The sequence below is a fragment of the Melospiza melodia genome, chromosome 10, assembly GCF_035770615.1.
Source record: "Melospiza melodia melodia isolate bMelMel2 chromosome 10, bMelMel2.pri, whole genome shotgun sequence".
NCBI lineage: Eukaryota > Metazoa > Chordata > Aves > Passeriformes > Passerellidae > Melospiza > Melospiza melodia.
The window spans coordinates 16810382-16833375 of NC_086203.1; the positions used below are offsets into that span (position 1 = coordinate 16810382).

Below are 22994 nucleotides of genomic sequence, written 5' to 3' on the forward strand. Positions count from 1 at the left end.
CAACCTAAGTGGGAGAATTTACATTAATTAGCCTGAGATGCTCAACTTAAAAGGCAATTTTTATTCTGACCAATAATGACTTGTCAGGACTTGCCTTATTGTTCCAGAGTCTAAGAACAAATCTATTCACAGTAAGATGACAGAAATTCAAAGCTGATCCTCTTATTTCTTGAAGAAATCTTGTCAAACCAGAGCACAAGGGAAAACAGTTGTAGCAGCACAGCTGCTCCATCCACTACCAGGCAAAGCTGCTGCAGGTTGCTGCAGTCATTCAGGCTCCTTGCACAGCCAAGCTGAGGGTGCTGCCTTTTCCTCTCTCCCAGTCCTTCACCAAGACACTCCTCCTGTCACTCCATGCCCTTATCCCTCTCCAGCTCCTCTTGTAGGCCCCCCTCAGGTACCTGAAGGGGCTCTAAGGTCTCCCTGGAGTCTTCTCCAGGCTAAACAATCCGAAGTGTCTCAGCCTGTCTCCACAGCAGAGGTACTCCAGCCCTCTGATCATCCCCATGGCCTCCTCTGGACCCACCCCAACACATTTTTGTCACTTTGGGGGCTGCAGGTGGGGTCTCACCTGAGCACGGCAGAGGGGCAGGATCAGCTCCCTCAGCCTGCTGCCCACAGGGCTTTGGATGCAGCTCAAGGCACATTTGACTTTCTGGGCTGCAAGTGCACATTGCTGGGTCAAGTCAGGCTTCTTGTCAAGCAACATCCTCAAGTCTTTCTCTTCAGGGCTGCTCTCAATCTCTTTTTCTCTGTTCCTGTTTAAGATTTGCTCCCTCACAAACCAATTACAAAGTCACATCTCCAAACAGGCTTAGATAAGCGGGTTTCCTTTAATAAAAGGAGGGGCAGCTATGGGTAATCATCTGCAACCACCCTGCTTGAGAAGGACATAGGGAAGAGCTCCTGTGATCAATCACAGCAAGGCTGCTGCTCAACCCTACAAAGTTTCTGCTTGGACAGCCAGGTAGGATAGAGAACAGTGGAAACACCTCGAGTACCCATCATAGTTTTTCTTTTAAGTAAACAATCTACCTACCTATCCCAGGAGGAAGGAAATTGTGCACCAGCCTAAGTTCCTGGAGTGGGAATCCTCAGAAAAGTAAGGTGATAGCAGATGGGGAAAAATCATCATTTTGCAGACCACATCTTCACCACAGACTGAAGATTGGATCCCCGCTCTTGAACACAGGATATAATGTGTGTCTTCCTTATAATGCTTAAAGTTACATAAACAGAAGGGGGTGGAGAAGGTGCAAACAAAAACCCACATTCACATCCCATTGCAAAGAGCTGCAGCTCTATGCAATCAAACTGATTCCCAGGAAGGAATTTCACAGGAAGTTAAAAAAAAAAAGGTACAACAGGATTCATAAGTATTAACAAATGCCAAAATTAGATACAGTTACCAATTTGGAGCCAAAAGGTCAAAAAAAGAGGCACATCTGGCCTGCGAGTAATTGAGAAGGAATTTGTTTACACAAGGACAAGCTGACAGGATGAACTGCTGCAGTCAGCATGAGACCATGGGCTGAGCACTGGAGGCACCCGAGGTCACCAAACCAACCCAAGCAGCAAAGGAGAGAGGTGGAGTCAGCTCTGGACATTCAGTGATGGACTTCAGACAACTTTATAATCACATCACATTTTCTGGAATTTGCCTCCAATTCTATCCAACAGGACCATTTGGGATAATTTACCATTGAAGAAATAAGTACAGTCCAAGGCCTGGAGAAAGCTCTAAACTCAGCAGCATCAAAATAACCTAAATGTCTGTCTTAACTCAAAGACACATTTGAAGAGTCACAGGCTGCTTGTTTCCAAGTCCTTTCTGCTGAAATGCTGCTCTTACCAAGCCTTCCTTTGTGAAGGTCAGCCACTTAACTCTGTAAGAGCTAAGGATATTTAAAACATTTGTGTTCCTGAATTTCCAAAGACAATGTCAAGAGGACAGTTTTTTGCCAAGAGAACGTCAGAGGACAGTTCCTACTTCTGGCCATGTCTCCCAAATTGCCCTACCAAGGGATTACCTCTTTCTGAGTCCATCTGTCTCAGCACAAGCAAGTTTTAAGGTATTTTTCATTAGAAAGTTATATATGGATGTTGAGGCTAAACTCTCCTCACATAAGCCTCCTCCTTTGCAAAGTAACATTGTGCACAGTTACAACATGCCAGAAGGTTTATGTTTATATCTGAGCAAAAAGATCTATATATCAATGCATATTTCCATAATATTTTATTAAAAAAACTGTCTACCTACTTAGCTTATACTACAATGCTTTTATTCACCATTTGCAGTGTTTAGATAAACAAGCTTAGATAAACACCCAAGCACTGTCTAACTGTCCGTGTGACATCAGCCATTCAGCATTTGCTGTGACACTTTACCATACCCAGCCTTCCTGGAATTAGTAACAGCAGCAAATCTGTTCCATAATGAAACAAGTGTTCTTGCACACTCACATCAGCTGCAGCTACACATGCAAAGCTTTCCTTGTACCTGTAGAAAGAACAAAAGTCCACCACCAAACCTCCAACATAAAGCACATTATCTGCCCTCTCTGGAAAAAAAAAAATCCTATGTTGAATGTTTTCATAACTTATAAGAACAGTGAACACACCCTCTGATCTGATCCTAAACAACTCTTCATCCAGACAGACCTAAATGCTTACAGTTCCTGACCCCAGATAATTATAAAAGTTTGTATTTTTGAAATCACCTACACAACCCATTCTCTCATTCTGACTTTCTTTTAGGTCCTCACCACTCAATATTGTAGCATAAAGCATAAATTTACCAATTAGATTCTAGATCAAAGGAAGCACAGTCAGAGGATAAAGGCACAGGACTGCAAGACTTCCTTTCTTCCCATCAGCTTCCCACTGCACACACCAGGAGTGCTTGCCCTGAGCTTTGGGTTTCAAGGTTATTATGCAACACTTTAAAGCAACAATTGTTAGCCTATAATTTAAGAGCAAGCATTTATTGCAGAGCTACTACTTCTGATCTAACATTTACAGTCTCACATCTATGCTAACATACTTAGAATTCGCTTCTGACAGCTTCAGTTGTTTATCACGCTTTCACATCTCTGCTTTCACACCAGCCACGGCTGCAATTCTGCCCATGTGTCCTTCTCTCATTTGCATTAGTCCTTGCACAGATCAGTTCTCCTTCCAAAGCAAGCTGCATCTCCCAAGCCTCTGTATTTACAGAAAACACAAGCAGGTGGGCAGAGCAACTTTGAAGTTTCTGTCCATTGTTACAAACATGTCCAATAGCCTGATTCATCCTGAACTAAAACCAACTGCCTGAGAAACCAGAATCTTCTAAAGGCTCCAGTCTCCCTCTGCATAGGAAAGTGAAAATTGGTTTGGAGCAAGTTTGGTTTTAAGCTCACCAACCTTGACAATATTTCATGACTCTTATCCCACAGCTTATTTAGGATTGTTTTTCCTTCCTATTCAACTTGATGACAAACTAGTTTTGATGTCTGTATTCAGTTATTCTTTCTTGCATGTTAGTCAGCCTCTCTCCATGAGAAACCAGATACTGGTTTTACACAGCCACTGTTTTCATTAATATCTGTGCCTTCACAATGCTTAACAAAAACAATTATACAGCTACACAGCAGTATAAGCTTTCCTTGGAAAAATATTCTCATAGACTTAAGAGTGGAAACAGATGTGTCAAGAATAGTGTTCATGTATTTTAGGGGTACCAAAACTAAATAACCCATATGCCTATTTTAAATGTAATTAAAATCCGGCAATGTCTGCAAAATCTAAAGATTATTCAATAGGCAGAATCCTGGCACACTAACACAGCAGTAGAGAAAGGAGGAGTAGGTTCACTTGTCATTGAAGGAAAAGGTGACCTTGGCATGAAATCAGGATCTGCAGGTGGCAGCTTCAAGTCTGAATTTGACAGAAAACAACTATCTCACCTACCCAAAACCCACCAAAATAAGCAATTCACTATTAAAAAAGCAAGCATTTGGCTCAATACGAAAGAAATTAAAATACAGTGAAATTTAAGTCTTGCAGTGGGTTGTAGGAGTGGTAGTACTCTTAAAGAGCCCAGCACAATCTATTTCTAAAAGATACAAGACATGACATCGACTTAAAAGAGGAGACTGACATGAGTGTATAAGTTACTATGGAGCCAAGATCTCCATGCTCAGGTTATACTTAAAATAGAGAATGAAGCCATTTTCAGATACCAGTTTCTTTTTAACAGCAAAGAACATTTCAGATCAATTCTAAATTTAATCTTAACCTAGGGTATTCAAATGTCTCAGAGGACATTATTTATTCTTCCCCTCCTAACTTGAGCAATTTTAACTGCCTTAATAATCCAAGGATATAGTACTAGCTGTATTTTGCACCTCCCACGCTGCATGCCCAAGCCAAAGCTTGCATTTGGATGGCAGTTTAAGAAAACTCCTTGGAAGTAATTTAGGACCCCAAATCAAAATATCTTTCTGCTGCATGATTGAGCATGGATTCAGTTCTGCCTCTGCAAATGCACAGCACCTGGGCCAAACTAACACATGACACCTCAGAATACAGAGAGCCTTGTTTCCTACAGCCTCAGAGCATCACTAAAGCAAACCCTTTCAGCCACCAGCACGTGACACAGATTTGCTGTCAGTGGCACACAAACAGCTGCTCCCAGCAGCATCTACTGGATGTTTGGCCAGGTAAACTCTCCTCCACAGGGGAACACTTGTGTTGGAGGGACAGATGTTCAAGGTGGTTAGGCATTGTTCAAGGGATTTGTTCAGCAGCTCCCTTCAACGGACATCTTAAAAGGTTTCATAATGAAAAACTAAGTTTTAGAAGAGCTCAGGCATTTTCTTCCTTTCTTTAAAAGACTACTGGATAAGATGCTCTGGCAATACATCAGCACAGGAGAGGGTAAATTTACCATCATTTCCCATTAGCTGATACCTTGTCTACATTTTTTTAAGCCATTAAGCATGCTACAAAGCAAAAGTGTTATTTTTCTCCCAGAAAGGATGTATCTATGCTGTATTACACTCTGCCATGTTTTAAATTAAAGCAGATAGAGTTCAAAGCTAGACCAGTTCAATAGGCTAATAAACAACGAGGTCATTGGACTGATAGTTTCATAGCCTGCATAATTTTGGAGTTAGAACAGGAGGGGAGGAAAAGGAAGAAGTCAAATTTAGCTAAAACCAGCCAAGGACCAATAAACACTTTCACCTCCTTCCTCATGTGACTGTTTCCTCCCATGCTCTCCCACTAACCTACATGAACCAACCTCAGGTTTTGTTTGCTTTCTTTACACAGCATTCCACATAGCAGGGCACCAGGCTTAGAGCTGCAAACTCCAACCTTGTTCATCCCAAAATACTGTGGCTATTCCAGTATCTCCAGCAATGGACTGAAGCCATATTAAATAAAAACACCATTGTGTTTGAGAGGTAACTGTAGTGCCCCAGTAAAGATCTAAACTGATATGGGTCAAAGACACTGCCACAGAGCAACAGACATTGCCTGAAGTTTGGCCTTCAGCTGGGGCAATGCCACTCATGCACAGACCCCTGGTTCACAGAAAGCCTTTCAGCTTACAGCTCACACTGAACAAGATTAACTAAAAACCAGCTATGGTAATAACATACAGCAGAACCCTATAAGTATACCCAAATGTATCAAAAATATCCAGAGATTGACAAGACAAAATAAAGACCTTTAAATGAATCACCACCATGTGCAAAAATCACAGCTTTTACGGGCAGCAGCTTTCAAGGGTCACTTGTAACAGCCAGATCTGATCTAAGTTGCACTCAGATCTGTGCATCACTGAATTGCTCAGCTGCTGGATTTATCCTCAGGCACAGTCAGAACTCAGAGGTCTAAACACATGATTCAGGGAGCAGATATGAACTAATGTCTCCAGGTATTGAGGAAAGAAGCTCCAGTACAATATGTCACCTATTTGTCATGTGTGACACCTACACAAGGCAATTTTTTTTGTCTTTGCTGACTGTCAGTGAAAAGATATCGTGAATTCTATTTTCAGGACTGACACCAGCCTGAAGGATTCATGTCAGCTAGCAAAGCCAACTTCAGTTGTTGCTTACATCTGCTTTTTTGGTGAACTATCACTCATGTCACTATGAACCACACATTCCTAAACAGTGGCTGTTACTAAAAAACACATTTATACATGCATCAAGTTTATCTTCCTTTTAAGATCATTATATATAATTGCCCTATGAAGTAAGTACAGTTAAACAAAAACAAACAATACAAGGTTAGTTAAAAAACAGCAGCTCAAATAAACAGCACAGAAAGATGATTCTACAATTCAACCACCTGAGTCCCACTCCAAGGCTGCACAAGTGTACTGGAAAGGAACTCTCCACAATTACTGATTGCTGACCTACCCCAGTGCCATGGGTCTCATCCACACTGCTGCAGTATTTCTGGGGTTTCACTACCTCACCATAATCAGCATCAAAGTTGGTCTTCCACACCATGACCTGCAGAAGAAAGTTACCTCCATTAAAATTTCCCATCTAAGTTTGCTTATAGGTCATTTTTTTCAACCCTTCAGAAGAATCTGCAAACTCACAAGAAGTTTCCCTAGGAAAGCTTTGCCATTGATTAAATTAAGGATGTTGTTTGTAAATATGCTACTAAACACAGACAGTTTAACTGAGTTCTCAATGGATAAGTGATCTCTTTCAGCATGCTTTGGGTCAAGAACATCATTAAACTAGAATGACCAAAAGAACTTCAAAGCAACATGAAGAATACACCATTAAAACCACAAATATTTTTAAATACCATGCTCAGCATTGTAACATTTATCAGCCACAGCCCAACTCAGTCATTCATTTATCATGAGACTCAGAGGGAAAGGAGAGTTAGTACCAATACCAGCATTAGAGATCTTAAGCTAGTTTGTCAGCTGGACACCAAACTTAAATCCAAATCCATAACATAGTACTGATTTCAGAAAAGAGGCCTCTGACACATAAATCACTCCAACATATCAAGAGGAAATCCATGAAATAAACCTCTCAGCAGTGACTTTACAAGTTTAAAAAAGTTAAAGAGCAATCAATCAAAAATTTCAGAGGTCTGAAAGACATCCAAGATTCCAGACTGCTCCTCTGGTTAGCAGAAGGAGCACTTATTCTTCATTTACAAATTTGCATCACTGCTTTGCATAAAATAAAATCAATTTTCTGTCACTGTTTCATGGACAACCAATAAGGCCATTCCACTGTACAACAGGAAAAACAAAGTGATGTTCTTGATGAATTGACAAATCTATCTCTTCACAAAGCTGCTGTTAGAGATGGGCATTGCCACCTGGTCCAACCTGGGGATTGGGAGCAAACACAGCCCTTTGAAGACTGATGATCCTTACTCAGACCACTGCTTTGGGCTGAAGTCTGTCTGTGTCTACAGCAGAGCAACTCACAGTGCTAAAACCAGGACATATTTGCAGCACAGGCTGGGCCTGATTGCAGTTTGGCAATTGAGTATGGGTTTCTTGGGCTACATGTCTTATATTACCAGCAAAAAAATTGGGTTTGACCTCTAGTTTTTTGTTCATAAAACAGAAAGTTGCTTCAGCATGGTTCAGACATACCAGATAAAAGTTACACTTTTGCTTTCCCCATTGTTCAACAGAGAACAAAAAGCAGCAGCTTTTAAGGAAATGTGAATCTGGATTATAACTTAGAAATTAATCAGGTACCTGTTCATCAGAACCTCCAGAGGCAAATAAGTCTCCATCTCTTGAAAATGCTACACAGGTAGCTGGGCCCTGCAAACACATTTAAAAGACAGGTTTAAAAAAAAGAGAAAAGAAAATGAATTGTTATGTTCCATTCATTACAGCTTTACAAGGTATTTATCATTTGACATCAGCAATCTAAAGGCAAAATTTGAAAAGCTCTTACCTGTCAGGTAAATGGGCCATAATTAAGATGCTCAGCTTGCTGGCACTTACCATTTCCCACACTTCTGACCCCAGTTTAAGACACCCACTTTTCAATTTATGGCAGAGACAGGAACAAGCCAATTTTTACATCACCAGACTTTTTCTTGTTCCCGTCAAACATTCCCTCTTCACTTTAGAATTAGCAATTTCTAAAACTCCTGTTCATTTATTAAAAGTGTTGAAACTATGAGGTTTTTGTATAGTAGGCTGGCTTGAACTGCTTTTCTCTTCGTAGTCTGATAGGAGAGATGCCAGAGTTAAGGTATCCAGGATTACCTCTGCACAGGACTTGCATTTTGAAGAAGGCTCATGGTTAAAACACTCAGTTCTGAGAGACTTTAAATACTTCTGAGTGCTACAGCACACCTTCCACACCACACACCTATTTCAATGTGTTTTCCACCCTCCAGCAAGCACACAGGAGGATGCACATGGCAGGCTGAGGCAAGAGCTCTGAGCTGCAGTCAAACAGAGCTGAGGAATTGCTACGTGTGTTTGAGCCCAGGCACAACAGACAAACTGTTCTGCTCAGAGTAAACAGCTGAGAACCCAGATCCTGGGGTTTTATGTCAGCTGCTGAACACATTCCTCTGCACAATGTTCAGCAGCAGGGGCAGAGGTCAGAATGAGAACTTCCAGAGGCTGCCTATGGAGCTGACTGGCTGGGGAAGGCTTGAGAAAACACCAAAAACAAGCAGAAAAGCCACAACAACCACCAGAAACCTCCACCAAGTGATCATCCACCTCCTGACAGAAGCAGTTACCCCCTTTCAAGTAAGGCCATGTATCTCAGAAGGCAAATAAGAAGCTTCTCCTTACTCTGTTGGAAGGAGACACAACTCTGAGTCCCCATCTTTCCAATGGACACTGCATGAAAACCTCACACTCTTTCTTTGCCTTCTTTATAAAAGTGAATTCAACATAATAAATTCTGAAGACAGACAAATACCCAAAGACTGCATGTGAAATAAGCACCCATCTGTCACCGCAACCTGTGTCCCACAGTCTTGTGGGCATCCAAACATGCTGGCACAAGGTTATGGCAGCAAAACCAGAGCCTTGCTGGGCTCAATCCCAGTGTGAACAGTTTTAGCCTCCTTAAAACACATAAAGGTGTTTCCATATTATCATTTAACACACAGTGATTTCCAAATGCTTTGAGGCTTCCCCTAGCAACACCTCACTAGAGAGGCCTTGCCAGGAGTGCTCCAGTAGCAGCAGCTCCAAGGCGCAGGCGCAGTCCCTGCTGTGACTCAGCTCACTCACCTGACACAGCAGTAACTGTAGGGGTAGGTATTGCACACCAGAGACATCAACCAGCTGACACAAACTGTGCTCTGCCTTTATTCCCACCCACCTACCCCAGTGTTCAGCTCTCTAGTCATGTGTCAGGAATGGAGGCTCTAAAAAAAAAAAAAGCAAAAGCGAAAGACAAGCAGTAAGAAATGGTAGAAACAACCCCACAGCCAGAAACCTGCAGTGGTGAATATTGCTCCAAGATAACAGAGGTTGAGCATACAGAAGCTGCTCTTGGACTATAATAAACCAGTCAAATTTTTTTCTGTCCTCCTAACTCTAAGACAAAGTGTTCAGGAACAAGCATAAGTGGGGAACACTGGAAAGGAGCAGTGTTTCCTAAAAATATTTTTTATCAGTCTAAATATTTCAGTCTATTTAGACAAAATCTAGTACAACACAAATCACATCAAAACAGGCAATGAACTGACTCCAAAGTCATGGCATTATGAAGGGAAAAAAGTTCAACAGAACATATTCTTCCCAAAATAGAAAATTATATCAAAGACTGAATGTGCCTTTATAAATTGAAAGAAAGGGAACAAACAAGTCTACAGACGCAACATCCTCTACAGATTTGTTGACATAAGTTAAGTGAAAAAGTATTCCTGCTCCATACACTCCCAGAACTCTTCCAAGATACAACAGGTTTGCTGTAGCAACAGTTTGCCAAATGCCCTTGCAATTTAATATTGACACACCAAACTAAAACTAAAAAGCTACACTTGGCAGTTATTAGATACAGCCTAAATTCCATTTGTCCCAGGAAAGCACAGCAGAAATCCAACAGATTTCTGATGAAGGTCTGGATAACAGATATGAGATTGGAGAATGAAGAATTGAAACCTTTTCCCCCCTGTGTTAATTTACTGCTTGCATTAAAAGTATCAAAAAGTAGCAGTTGCATATTTTTCTATAAAAGTTGTAGAGGGAATTTTAAGCTTATTTCCCACATAACTAGAACTTGTGGGATGCAGCAGCCTTCTTCTACTGGATCTGTAGAAGGATCTTATTTTCTGTAGCAGGATCAAATGGCCCTCTATTAGTGTTTCCTGGAGGTTCAGAATTTCCAGCCTGAACCCCCCATGGCCCAAGGTGCTCCACACAAGCTGCTGGCACCAATCCCCAAACTCCAGCAGCTTCTTGCCTCAGACTACACAGCAAGCTGCAGGAAGAAAGGGTTGGGCAATGACATACCCCAAGTCAGTGGTAAGGAACATTTCTGTTTAATCCTCAGCAGGTCAATGTCAGGACTGCCAAGATTTTGTGCATGTCCAGTAGAGTTTGAAATTATAACAGCAGCTTTAGTGATACTGGGAGAGCTGCAGGAATTTTGAAGAAAATACAGAAGAAAGCAGCAAGTCACCCACTGAAATTGTTGAGTGAGAACATGGCCACTGACATTTAACTCATCTCCTCTAATGAAAGAGTACCAGGCAAGTACCAGAAAGCCTCGAAAAGGACAAATAGCCCAAATACTGGATGGAGCAAAGCAACCATAAAGAAAAAGGAAGCCACAGAAAGGAATGATAACAGCATCAAGCCTCATTGTTTGCTGCAGGATTCCCAGTGAACACAGCTCAGGCAAGGTCAGATCTGCATGGCAGGGCAGCTGGAACACCAGGTGACAGCCCATTTCTAACTGCTTGCACAGGTGAGAAAGGTGAGGCCCAGCAAGTTACATCATTTATGTGCAGAGATAGAGATTACACCTTCTGCCTATTTTCCCACTTCCTACAAAGGAGGTTGGTGAATGCAAGGCCTTTGTTGCCCTAGCATTGCCCAGGTTGATCAGCTTACATAAAACATTATGTTTGGCCTTCAAAATAGATGGTGAGACTATTCTGAATGACTTGAATGCATTAATCACCAAGATCTGAAGCCAGGACACAGATTACACCACCAAGTGACTGGCAGGATGCTAATAGCATCAGTAACAACTGACACAGGGGTGACATAACACAACAGGAATAGCATCACTGAACACAAAGCTTTCAAGGGTAGAGCTAAAAATAGATGTCTCTGAAAGAAATACTTAAGAGAAAGGCCAAGAGGTTAGTCTGGAGAAATATGACTGGAGCCCAGAGTCACACCTGCACTCAGGCAGATGAATGTGTACCATCCATAAATAATGAGTGGACAATCACAGAGAAATCCCTCTTGAACACCCTCTTCTTCTCCCAGAGCTGCTGGGCACAGAAGGCACAACACTTCAACAACAACAGGGCCAACACCAACAGGCAAGTCAAGAGAGGCCAGACTTTCAGGCTTCATCTAGGAACAGAGCTGACATTTCAGCTTCACAGAAAAAACAACAGCCAGGTTGGAGGGGGTCCAGGGATAAACCAGAGAAGAGTAGTTTAATGATGCACTGGCTGCACTATGAAAGGAGAGGCAGTGTGGAAGGAAGCTAGAGAGACAAGTGGGGTCAAGGACACTAGCAGATTTTTACTTTTTTTGTTTCAGTCCTGCAAGAAACCAATGCATAGTAGAGAAAAGCCAGGTAAGAAAGCAAGGAAAATGCCAAGAGTTGGAATAAGGCATACCTAGAGGATGCAAATATTTGAATTAAAGGAGAGCTTCCTCTTCCACTGCCACAAAAGAAGATGTAAAAGTGGGAGCCAGTACATTCAGCCAAACTCTCCAGGAACGGACTAACTAGTGCAGAGAGAAACAGGAGACATGAGAGGAGACAAGGCCTGAGAAGCAAATCCAGCAGTAACCACACTCTGGGATCCCAGCCCTGGCATCATCAGCTCTAGGCATAAAAGAACAAACAGAGCAGTCACTGCCACTGTTGACAGTGCTTCAGCTGCTTCAAGCATGGGAGAAGAGGGCAAGTCACATGGGAAAGGAAGAAGGGAAGGGAATCCAGAAGAAAAGCACAGGGAACAGAGGTGGCAATGACAAGGATGTTTTCAGGTGGAATACCTATGACAAGAAGCCCCAAGGATTCCCAGTACACTGAGCTTTGAAAAATTCCTGAGCAAGACTGATATGTTTGCATCCTCCTTCAGCAGGGAGTAAGAGCTACAACTAACACAGGGCAAATTTATGCTGGCATCTTACAGCTGAATCTTCAGCAGCTTTAACTCCTGAAAGTTTTAGTCTATAAAAATATAAGGCAAGGACAGAGAACTCAAGACTCAGAAATGCTGGCCTAAGTCAACTGCTTGTTGTTTGCAACACACATTTCTTTCTTGTTTGTTTGACTTCTGTGCAGCCCAGAGATATCACTCTTCAAAGAGAACAGGCCTGCACAGATGTTTAATGCCACCTAGGCAGGGCAGACAGTAAAGGAGCACATTTGTTTCCTGTGCACCTGCTCAGGAGACCTCACTCATTAGTCAGTGATGTTGCCCAGGTAGGTAAAATGTAGCTACTTCACAGTTCAAGTCAAGGTTGCTTGAAGAATTGTAACTTTGCATTTTCTATCTTCCTATTTATGAACATAACCATGAGATGTTTTCTAAATATTTACTGAGGACTTCCATTCTACTAAGGAAGTCAGTCTGGAAATGTTCTAATTAAACCACTCCAAAGGGCAGACAAGTACCATGTACATACCTGCTCTCCTCTAGCAACTCTCTGGGGTGGCTTTGAGGCCTCAAAACATTCTGTTCTTCAACAATGATTCAGTACTAGAGGTGGATTTACATACCAAGCCAGTGTCTCATCTGTATGGAATTAGATAAGGGCACTTCACAGCTTGAAGCACTCCAGAACCAAAATATGCAGCACAATACAGAATGATATCTTGCAGCTGCAAGATGTCAGCTCCAAACTGCAAACTTCTGTCTCTAATGATCCTTCTGCTACAAGGGGCCAGCTACATTTCAATTAAAGACAGCAATGTAAACTTGGCCAACCTCCCCATGTAAACTACAGCTAATCAGCTGCTAACAAATTTCTGGCACTCCAGCAGTTGCGTCAAAGAATGTCTAAAAGACCTCGGGTTTTTTTCCTTTAAGTGTCCACTTGCATGCAGCCTTCCCAGAACAATGTAACAGCAGCCAGCTGTCAAAGCAGGAACAAAGTGTCAACCAGAACAACCTCAAAAAGTCACAACTCAAGAACATCCTCAGAACAGGCTGTCCATTCAGTGACTAACCTGCAGCACTCACTTAAAAAGGCAAATTAATTTAATGACCAAAAAGTCCACACCACTTTGTTTTTAGCCTCTTGAGGATACTGGCACAAGTCACAGTAATAACAGAGGGACAAAAAAGTCCCTCATTATTAAGTAAAGTGGATTTATCTATGAGCAGAACTAGCTGGAGAAGCAGCCAGTTCAGGAATCCACCCCTGGAGACAGCACAGCCTGTAGCCACTGACAGTGGCTAAGTGGGAATGAAGCACAGGTTGCCATATGCTTTTAACAGAAAAGCAAGGTATAAGTTCAATCAGGCAGTCAAAGAACCACCCCACAACAACACAGCACGTGCCAGGCAGGGAATGCCAGGCAGGACTGGTTGCACTGATATCTCAGTGCAATACCCTTAAAGGCAACCAGAAAGCTCCACCAGCCACTTCAATACTTGCACTTGTTTCCAAACTGAAGAAGCTGTAAATGCCACAACAGCAGCTACTCTTCATCTGTGCCAAAGGCAAAGCTTTTCCAATGCCACTTAGATGCCCAGGAGAAAGAGGCAGACACTTTTATTGATCTGAAGCAGCAGGGAGGAAGAACAGGGAGCTTTAATTCTGCTTTTGAATAGATGATCCACAAACTGTTCTTTTAAAGCCTCGAGTGAAGTACAACATTAGCCTAAAGGGACTTTCTATTGCTCATTCTGAAGATCTCCATCACCATAATCAGGTTTGGACTCTCATTCAATGCTAAACTCTTTTTTTGTGTGTGTGCTACTGCAGTCAGTGAGGCACAGCTAGCAGCTCAAAGGGGAGAAAAATGGAAAGCAGGTTCAGCCTGCTGCTGAACCATAACCAGGCACATCCCTTCCTGAGGGAAGGGGGGAAGTGTAAAGATTTCCCATGCTTCTAACACTCACCCTTTTCCAGGAAGCTTCTTCCCAAGAACTCACTTGGCAGATTAACACAACAGACAAATATGAAAACAAGATTAAAGCAACAGAAGCTTTGCAGCCCCTATCTGATAGGAATATCCACTCAGTCCAGTCTTCCAAGAACAGTTTTATACAGCCAAGGCCGACATGTTAGGATAACCAGCATTTGTTATCTCATTCTTTTAACAGCTGAACCCTTTGGTCAATTTTAATCAAAGCTCTACTTCATGAAAGATTTAAGCATAAGGTTTTCCTATTTTTTCCATTAATATTACAAAAAAAAATATTATTAATATACAGCAAAAGAAAAGTTACAGAAGAAACGTGATCTTTTTAGACATCAAACAAGGCAGTCACTAAACAAAGCCACAAGAAGACAGAATTATCAGATTTACAGCTTACACAGATACCATTATTGCCCACAACAATCCCCACCAACTCCAAAAAGCTTCAGGCTGTGGTTTTTCCCTGACAGTTTTTATGCTTTAAAATTCAGCCCCCACTTTAAAAGAGACACAAGTGGGTTAAGAATTTCTGTTCTCCTTGTCCCTTTGGAAAGGGATGCCTTAAGGCAGCTCTGCTTTTTCACACTCCACTCTGCATGGACAATGAAATTAGTCTATTTATTTTCATTTAAGATTCAGAAAGAGAGCTCCAAGCATTCATAAAATTAACCTTACAAGCAACACATCCAGCAGCATAACACTAATAGGCCAATCAGTTAAACTTAACCAACCAGCACCATTTATCACCTTCAATTGTATGATTCAGTCCATTAACAAGATGTTCCCAAATCAAATCCCAAAATAGATATCCTCTCTTTTACTGCTACTGTTCTTGAGTCTCCTGCCAGGTGAACAGCATTTATCTTCAGAACACCTGTGTCAGGGGGCCAAGTGTTATTTGCAGCTCTAGAGGGAGGGAGACAGAGCTGCACTGGAGGCTGACAGGGTCAGTCAGAGTCAAGGGTGCTGCTCTGAGCTCCTTCTGCCTCAGACTTGAATCCTCAGTATTGGAACTCACTTTTAGTCTTGCTTTCTCTTCTCTCCATTCCTGCCTCACCTCCACCTCCTTCCCCTCAAAACAGTGATGATCTCAAAGATTATTAGCATTATAATAATGATTTTACACAAGGAAGCTTTCAAACAATTTCTGGTCACGAAGAATGAAAGTCTTAAGCATGCATTTGCTCAGTTTATTGTGAGTCTGTACATTACTGTAAAAAAGGCTTTGCCTCACCTGGTGACCATGCAGAGTATAGAGAAGTCTTCCTTCTAACAAGTCCAGAATCTTCAGAGTTGAATCACTGGAAGCAGTAACCAGATAGTTTCCAGAGGGATGAAAGGAAAGGCTGTTGACCACAGAGCTGTGCACTAAGGATGGAAAAAAAAAAAAAAGTATAATAGTCACCAAGACCAGTTTACATAAGCCCAAGGCAAAAGAACAAAATAAAGCACAAGCACATTGCAATTTTCTGTTATAAAATTTAACAGGAAAATTATCATGGGGGAAACATTCCACAAAAACTCTTCAAAGCACTGGAGAACAATAACAGTAACTCAATTCTTGTAAAAATAGGCACTACTTTACTGAAAGGAAAAAGGAAGCTTTGCCAATTATTCTGAGAGATTTAATGTTACAAAAGCTTCCAGTATAGCCCAAAATGTACTGTATGTGCAAGTGAACTACAGGATTCTGTGAAAGTGCTGGACATTGATGTACTTTGCTACTGTGGAGCTGCTGGTCTCACTCCTAAGTCATTCTAGATTAAAATCTGCATCTCAGGACACTGAGAAGACTGAAATTACAATGGAAGACACTCAGAGTTGACACTGCACAACTTCTTCTGGTTTACTATCTGACTCTAGCCAGGACTGGGGTTAAGAGAAACTAGGAAATAGGAGCAACTTGAAAATGGTCCAGTACAAGCATTATTTCCTCAGACATCCTATTTGTCTCGCCAAAAATTTAGAACAAATACAAACAGCCAAACTATCAAGAGTGTGAACTTGCAATAAAGCCATTTTCCCTGCATGAAGATGAAGCCCAAGATTTATTCTGAAAAAAGCTAAAGAAAATGTTCTAGGAAAAAAGTCAAACTTCACTGAAGTTCAGTAACATTAAACATTGAATATATGACTTTTTTCCCTCCCCAAACTCTTGCAGAACAGGCTATTGAACATATTTATTTATGAGAACATGCAGTACTTCACATATGCCCAGCTTCCTGAGTGTATGTGACACTGCAGAATATTAATATGCCTGAGGAGGGATTTAACCATCCAATTATTCCTAATTATACTATATGCCCTCCAAATGTTCTGGTATCTCAAATCTACTACTTCTGATACATCACACCCAACTAAATTTATATTCTGTTGAGAGTCTACTGTGCATTTTGAATCCACACTGCATATTAAGAAATCCCTTAAAATACCATTTTAAGTACATTAGAAGCTAATATTTTTTGCATATGTGGATTTGAAGCAGATAGCTGAAATAACCTTGCTCAACTGTAAAACAGAATGTCTCTACTTTTGAAATTCTCAGGAACACTAAATACCTCAGCTAAGCTCTGAAAACAACTCTTCTTGACCCAGACTGTTACAAAACAGAAGAAAACCTTAACACAGGTAACTTCTAAACTGTTCTTCTTCTTGGTAAATATTGTCTGTCACACAGCTATATCTTCCTCTACCCCTACCCTGTATCATGCTACCTACTGAAGGAAAAAAAGGTCTGTGTGGAGTTTTTTCTTATGAAAGAGTGATAAATATCTTTTTCCCTTGAAAATCTTATTCTGAGGAATTTGTAGTATTCCTCACCCCCTTAGAATCTATATTCAGATAAATGTAAACGTATCTTGTCAACTAAGGAAAGTCCTGAAAGGAATCACATCAGAAATAGACAAGATTAGTAATGTATCACATTTCCAAGTTCTAGAAGGTAAATAAAGGATTTCCAGCTTCACAAAAAATCCTTTCCATAATGGAAAAAAGTCACACAGACTGTAGCTGCATAAGTAGTCACAGCTTCTGTGCCCAAGGAGTTACTGGCTCTTCTAAACTCAGAGTAAAGTTCATCTCTACTGTCAAGGCAGCTCATACCTCCCACAAGACCATTCATAACACCTCTCCAAAAAAGGGCCAACACATCCTGCCACCTCACTTGATTTCATGCTGTGAGCAAGAAATCCAGTGCAGCACCAGGTGGCCTCTCCCAGTGACTCACTGCTACAAGCCCATCCTTCTGCCAGCCAAGCCCTAGCAAAGTAAGAAGAGCCTCTTAGGGGACTTATACTAAAACTGAGTCCTCCCAGCCTGCTCAAAACTGTCCCAAGCCCCACAGCATTTCTTTTATGTAATGCAACCCTCAGTAACACCAGCAAGTAGATAAATTAGGATGAATTTGAAACAGCCACAGTCTCCACTGAACAGGTAACCACCATCAGTCCCATCCAAACTGAATAGAAGTACCAATTATTCTTTTTAAATAGGAATAAAAAACAGGTTAGAGCTGTTTCCATAGACCTGCTACAGAGGTGTCCCCCACACAGCTTTGGACAGGGAAAAAATGTCAGGCAGTAAACACTGGCCATTTTTGTAGGGGCTGTACAAAAGAGTCAGTGCCAAGCAGAGAACCAAATAAAGCATCTGTGTGTTCTCCTGTACAGTAAACGTGACCAGAGCATACTTTGCTTGGCTCAAAGAAAAACACACCATACAAAAGGTTTTGCAGCTTGCTCTCTACTTCCAACTTTCATTTACAAATGTCACAGTTGGAACAAGTGCTGGCAACAAGAGCAACACTGCTAAAAGACTAATCAGTGCTGGAAAGCAGCCCAACTTCAGACGCAAGAGCCCGAGGCAGGGCCACTCATCAATTAACTCCATGTTTAAAATGGAGTCCCTGGCAATCAGGCTGCATCAGCACATTCTGAAGGCACAGATGCCATCTAGTGGGACAGGAGTGGCAGCCTCACAGGGGAGACACAAAACTAAATCAGATTTAGTCAAAATGAGAGATGTATAAACCCTCAGAAAGGCAGGATTTATAAACATCCCCAGAACATGTTACAAACACATCAGTTTGTAGCCACAGGTGCATGAAGTGATTGCAAAAAAACCACCACTGCAATTTAAGGTTTCTTCAGCTATTATTACTATTTTTAGTTAAAGGTTTAATCCACAGTTAGGATTTACACAGTAGCTGTTAAAAATAACACTCACCCCAGGAAAATGATCACTTCAACAGCAAGGCTGTCACACTAAAATGCCATTCAGAAAGGGTGGGATACCAGGGAAATATGTCATTGTAAGGCAAAAAATAAACCTGGCAGCCAAGCCTAAACCACATCAGATTTGGACAATTTAATAGCAGTAAGTGGAAAGCAGGAAGAGACAACTTTTGAGCCAAGTTATACTGTGGCTGGAAACATGCACTGCAGATCTTACCACCATTGAAAAGCTGATAAAGCAGGTTAAAGGACAACCTGACACTGCCCAAGTATTAAAAAAACACTACTGATTTTAGCAACAAGACTTCAGGAAGGCATTTCCAAGTCTTGATATGGGCCACAATTTAACAACACTTATTACACAAGTTGCACGCTCAATACTGACGAATTGGAAGTCACCAAAAAGTTAACAAAATCTAACAGATATCTAACTATCAGAGAGCTGAGAGTGACTGTGATCCAGAACAATGCCTGAAGCTGGGAGGCTGTCACAGCAGGAATGCACAAAAGCTTATGTTGAGGGCAGAAAGGACACACCAAGCTCCAGCCCCATGTCTCTGATCTGCTTTATGAGCATGCCAGAAGCAGTTCCTCAGGGAAAAGTTAGCAAAATTAAGTGTAATAAGCTACCAACACTGAAAACAGTGCTAGAGAATGCATTCATTTTAAAATATCACAGCAGCCTTAAAAACTGTTATTAGCAAAGAAAAGCCACATTTTGGCTGAAGAAACTAATGCACAGAATAGGTCAATCAATCTCACAGAAGCTGGCAGGGAAGGGAAAGCACCCTTTTCCTATCCAGATCTACCAAAGAGCAGCACCAATCAGTGGGACAAGAACATGTAATGGGAAGAGATGCCATTTGGCATCATCAAAGCTAATTATGGAAGCTGAAAAACAGAGTTTGGAAAAGGAACCATAAACATGGATCATAGTATAGAATTGCAATTGATTGATTTTGATTTTCCTTTTTGTTAACTTTTCTTATAAAAGAACCTAACATTCTGAATTGCTGGAATACAATTCTGACTCCTCCTATAGGCTTATTCAGAGGCAGAGGCCACATCCTTTTTATTGCACAGCACCTTCTCAGTAACAGTGAATAGGAGCCAAATGGCATCACAGGTAAGACCCATGCCCACCTGCAACGTGGGACAGCCTCAGGATTAGCTCTGGAGCTGAACAAAAAGCAAAGCATGACGTCTGGTGAAGAAAGGCTCCTGCTGGCAGGCCTAACCCAGTGCCTTTCTGGAAAAGCAGCAGCTGATGGAGAAACAATCCTTGGATTTCAGAGCAACTGGCATCAATAGATGGAAAGGTTCAGCTGCTGTAAGCTGTTGACTTGCCTTGGTAGTGCTGCAGCAGTCTGTTCATCCTGACGTCCCAGAGCTTCACGGTGCTGTCCGTGCTGCCCGCGGCGATGCAGTTACCGCTGGGATGGAAATCCACGTGGTTCACAAACCTGCAACAGCACCAAACCCAACTGCTGCCTGCAGCTCCTGCTGCACACCAAAAATGCCTCTTCAACAAGGGGTGCTACAGCATGACTCACTGAGCATTATCCTGAGGAAATATCCTGAATATTGATTTTGCTGAATTTCTTTTAAGACCTTGTTTCTAACCCCAGCCAGACTGCAGGCTCCTACCTAAGCACATCTTCAGTAGTTCACATTGCAGGTGTAGGAGCTGCAGACACAAACCTCCTGAAATCTGATGGATCCAACTGTCACAACAACATTTTCAAGTCTTCATTTAATGTTTGCATAATATATGTCTTCTACTATATTAACATTATTTCCAGAGTGATGCGTACAACACTGAACAGAGATTTTTCTTCTGTTAATTAAATATAAGATGCAACTTAGTGAATTTGTGCCTGAAATCGTATGTTGCCCCTTGGAAAGTAGCAAGGCTGAGGCCAAATTTCTTCCTGGACCTGAATCCAATCAATTTTTAGTTTGAAAACATAATTACAATAAAAGCTTCAGACCCTTCAGGAAAAGATAACTCCTCACCAAACAAATTGGATAAAATTAATTATCTTTTGACTATTCTTGTAGCAAGCACCGAAAAAAAAAATGAGCTATTTCAATAGGTTGTTTGGACAAGACACATACTTAAGAGCATTGAAAAAAATAAATGTCTGAATTTGTCTTACCATCACTGTATATTACTTAGAAAGAAGAAAATATTGCACTAGAAATTCAGTGCAGCAATGAATTAGGGAGATTCCAGTCTCAGTTCTCTGAGGACTTGTTTTATGTTTCTGGGTAAATTATCTTTTGCTACATTCCAAATTTAACAGCTATTTTTCTGAATGCAAAGCGGGGGGTTTGAATAACCTCATTGTTTAAAAACTTGAAGATGAATCAAAGCATCAAGTGCCATTCTGTCAGTACACTTTTGCACTTTTAATTTATGTCAACTCAGAGCAAAATAAAAGAAGAGATAAGGAATTTAAGCATCTCCAAAAATAAATAAGCACAAAGAAACTGAGGCTTGATGTGCTGGACAGTTACTGAAATATAACCCTCACAGTTCTAACCTTGAGCAGTCAAAGGGGCCAGGGCAATTCTGGACTGGGCCCTCACACTGGCTGCTTTTGCAAGAGGTGCTGATGGTTTTTCAAGCAGTTTTATAATTGCCAGGACAGGGACCTCTGAACCTCACAAACCAGGTGTAAATTCCCCACTTCAGACATCACCACCAGGTACTTACCCTCCATGCTCACAGAAGGAGTGGATGCATTCTCTGCTGGTTTTGTCCCACAGCTTGACAGTTTTATCATCACTGGATGACACTATCAATCGTCCATCAGGAGAGAATCTAAGGCAAGAGTGACAGCAATTAACAAAAGCCATCAAATGAAAGGAGTACAGGGTCGACTGAATTTGGCCAGGTGTTTTAACATGTTGGTAAGCACAACTAGCTTCTCAAAAAGTCACAGCGGCATCAGTGAGACTGAAAATCCAATCACTAAGTTGAGGGAAAAGAAAGCAAGCCCTAAGTACTCAAACTATCCCTAACTCCATGAGCACATAAAATAACCCTCAGGAAAGTCTTGAGTCTGACTTAAGATATTGTGTCTTACTTGTTTCAATTTAAGTGTACCTCAAGTTGCAAAACAATTCCTGCCTTTGCCACAAGAGTTCAGAGCAACACAGCCACTCACAAGAAAACAGCTGCAGCAGAGCCTTCACCATTCCAGTGACTTAGGAGAATATATTAAGTTCCCATCTCAAAATATCACGTACATGACAGATCCAGACCTCTCTTCACAGGTATACACATTACAGAATCAGGACTTGAGTCCCTAACTCCAGATCATCAGACATACTGGAAAAACATCCTTTCTGCTCTTCTGTGGGCATCTAGAGTGCCACCAGCCACTGCCACCACCATGTTCCACAACTGTAATGAACTCTTCACCTACAGAGGAACCATGGCTTTAGCCTAGATACACATAAGCATAAATAACTCCTTGAAACCAAATCTGAAACTGTTATCAGGAAATAATGTTCTTATCATGGCAGCACTTAAAACATTTTAGAGGTAGCACTGGTGATCATTTTAACAAGGGGCATGACAAGTCTAAAGAAACTAAGCTGAAATAACAGCAGAAACATCTCCTTTTTTTTCCTATTAGCAACTTCAAGACACAGAACTCTCCTTACTAGATAAAAACAAAACACAGAACAAATCACAAAGCAGGAAAGCCTCTGCTTGACAGATTACTGGAGAAACACAACGTGGGTACAGATAAATACTCAAAGAATGTCTCTGCAGGTCAGCAATGTACTTCAGTCACTAGACACACGTGAACCACCCTGAACAGAAATGTGTTGCACCAGACCACGACACTGAGCCTCTGCCTTGAGGGATAAATCTCCATCTCTGTCTGTCAGAGGACTGCACTCACCTGGCACAGCGAACCCAGTTGATGTGCTGACTCAGTGAGAACAGAAACTTCTGCCTGTGAACCGTCCACACTTTGATGGTTTTGTCATCAGAAGCTGTAACTAAGGACTGGCCATCGCTGGAGAAATGAACACTTCTCACGGTTCCTGTGTGAGCCTTGAACACAGTCGATTCTCCCTTGCTACACAAAAGGGAAGAGCTCTTTAAAACTGCACAAAGGGCAGCAAATGCATTTGTTTTCTGTACCTGAAAGCACAGAGCTGCTGCATGCTGAGCAGTGCTAGCAACCATCACTTCTATGGGAAGTGCACGTGACCACAGTAGGATAAAAACATTGATCGACCCCAAAGTTGCTCATGCTTCATGAGCAGTACAGAATACACAGCTAAAACCAGTTGCTCCAGTTCCATACTGGAGGCCAATCCAACAGGAAACAACCCATGTTTCCTATAAAGGGGAAAAAATGCCACAGCTAATTTGTGCAACCATTTAAACACAAAAAGATCAATGTAAAAGAAGACACTTTGGTTC

General features: G+C 41.5%; 1 protein-coding gene across 3 annotated transcripts in view; it reads right to left on the reverse strand.

The window, feature by feature from the left end:
* The window catches only part of POC1A (POC1 centriolar protein A), a 47746-nt gene that overhangs the window by 18386 nt on the left and 6366 nt on the right, over positions 1–22994 (reverse strand). For all 3 annotated transcript variants that reach the window (XM_063164583.1, XM_063164582.1, XM_063164581.1), the window contains exons 4-9: positions 22465–22644; positions 21264–21371; positions 19892–20007; positions 15547–15680; positions 7742–7810; positions 6417–6512 (exon numbers count right to left, since the gene is read on the reverse strand). In XM_063164583.1, the coding sequence (XP_063020653.1) occupies positions 6417–6512; positions 7742–7810; positions 15547–15680; positions 19892–20007; positions 21264–21371; positions 22465–22644 (703 nt within the window). The remainder of the gene's footprint in view (positions 1–6416; positions 6513–7741; positions 7811–15546; positions 15681–19891; positions 20008–21263; positions 21372–22464; positions 22645–22994) is intronic.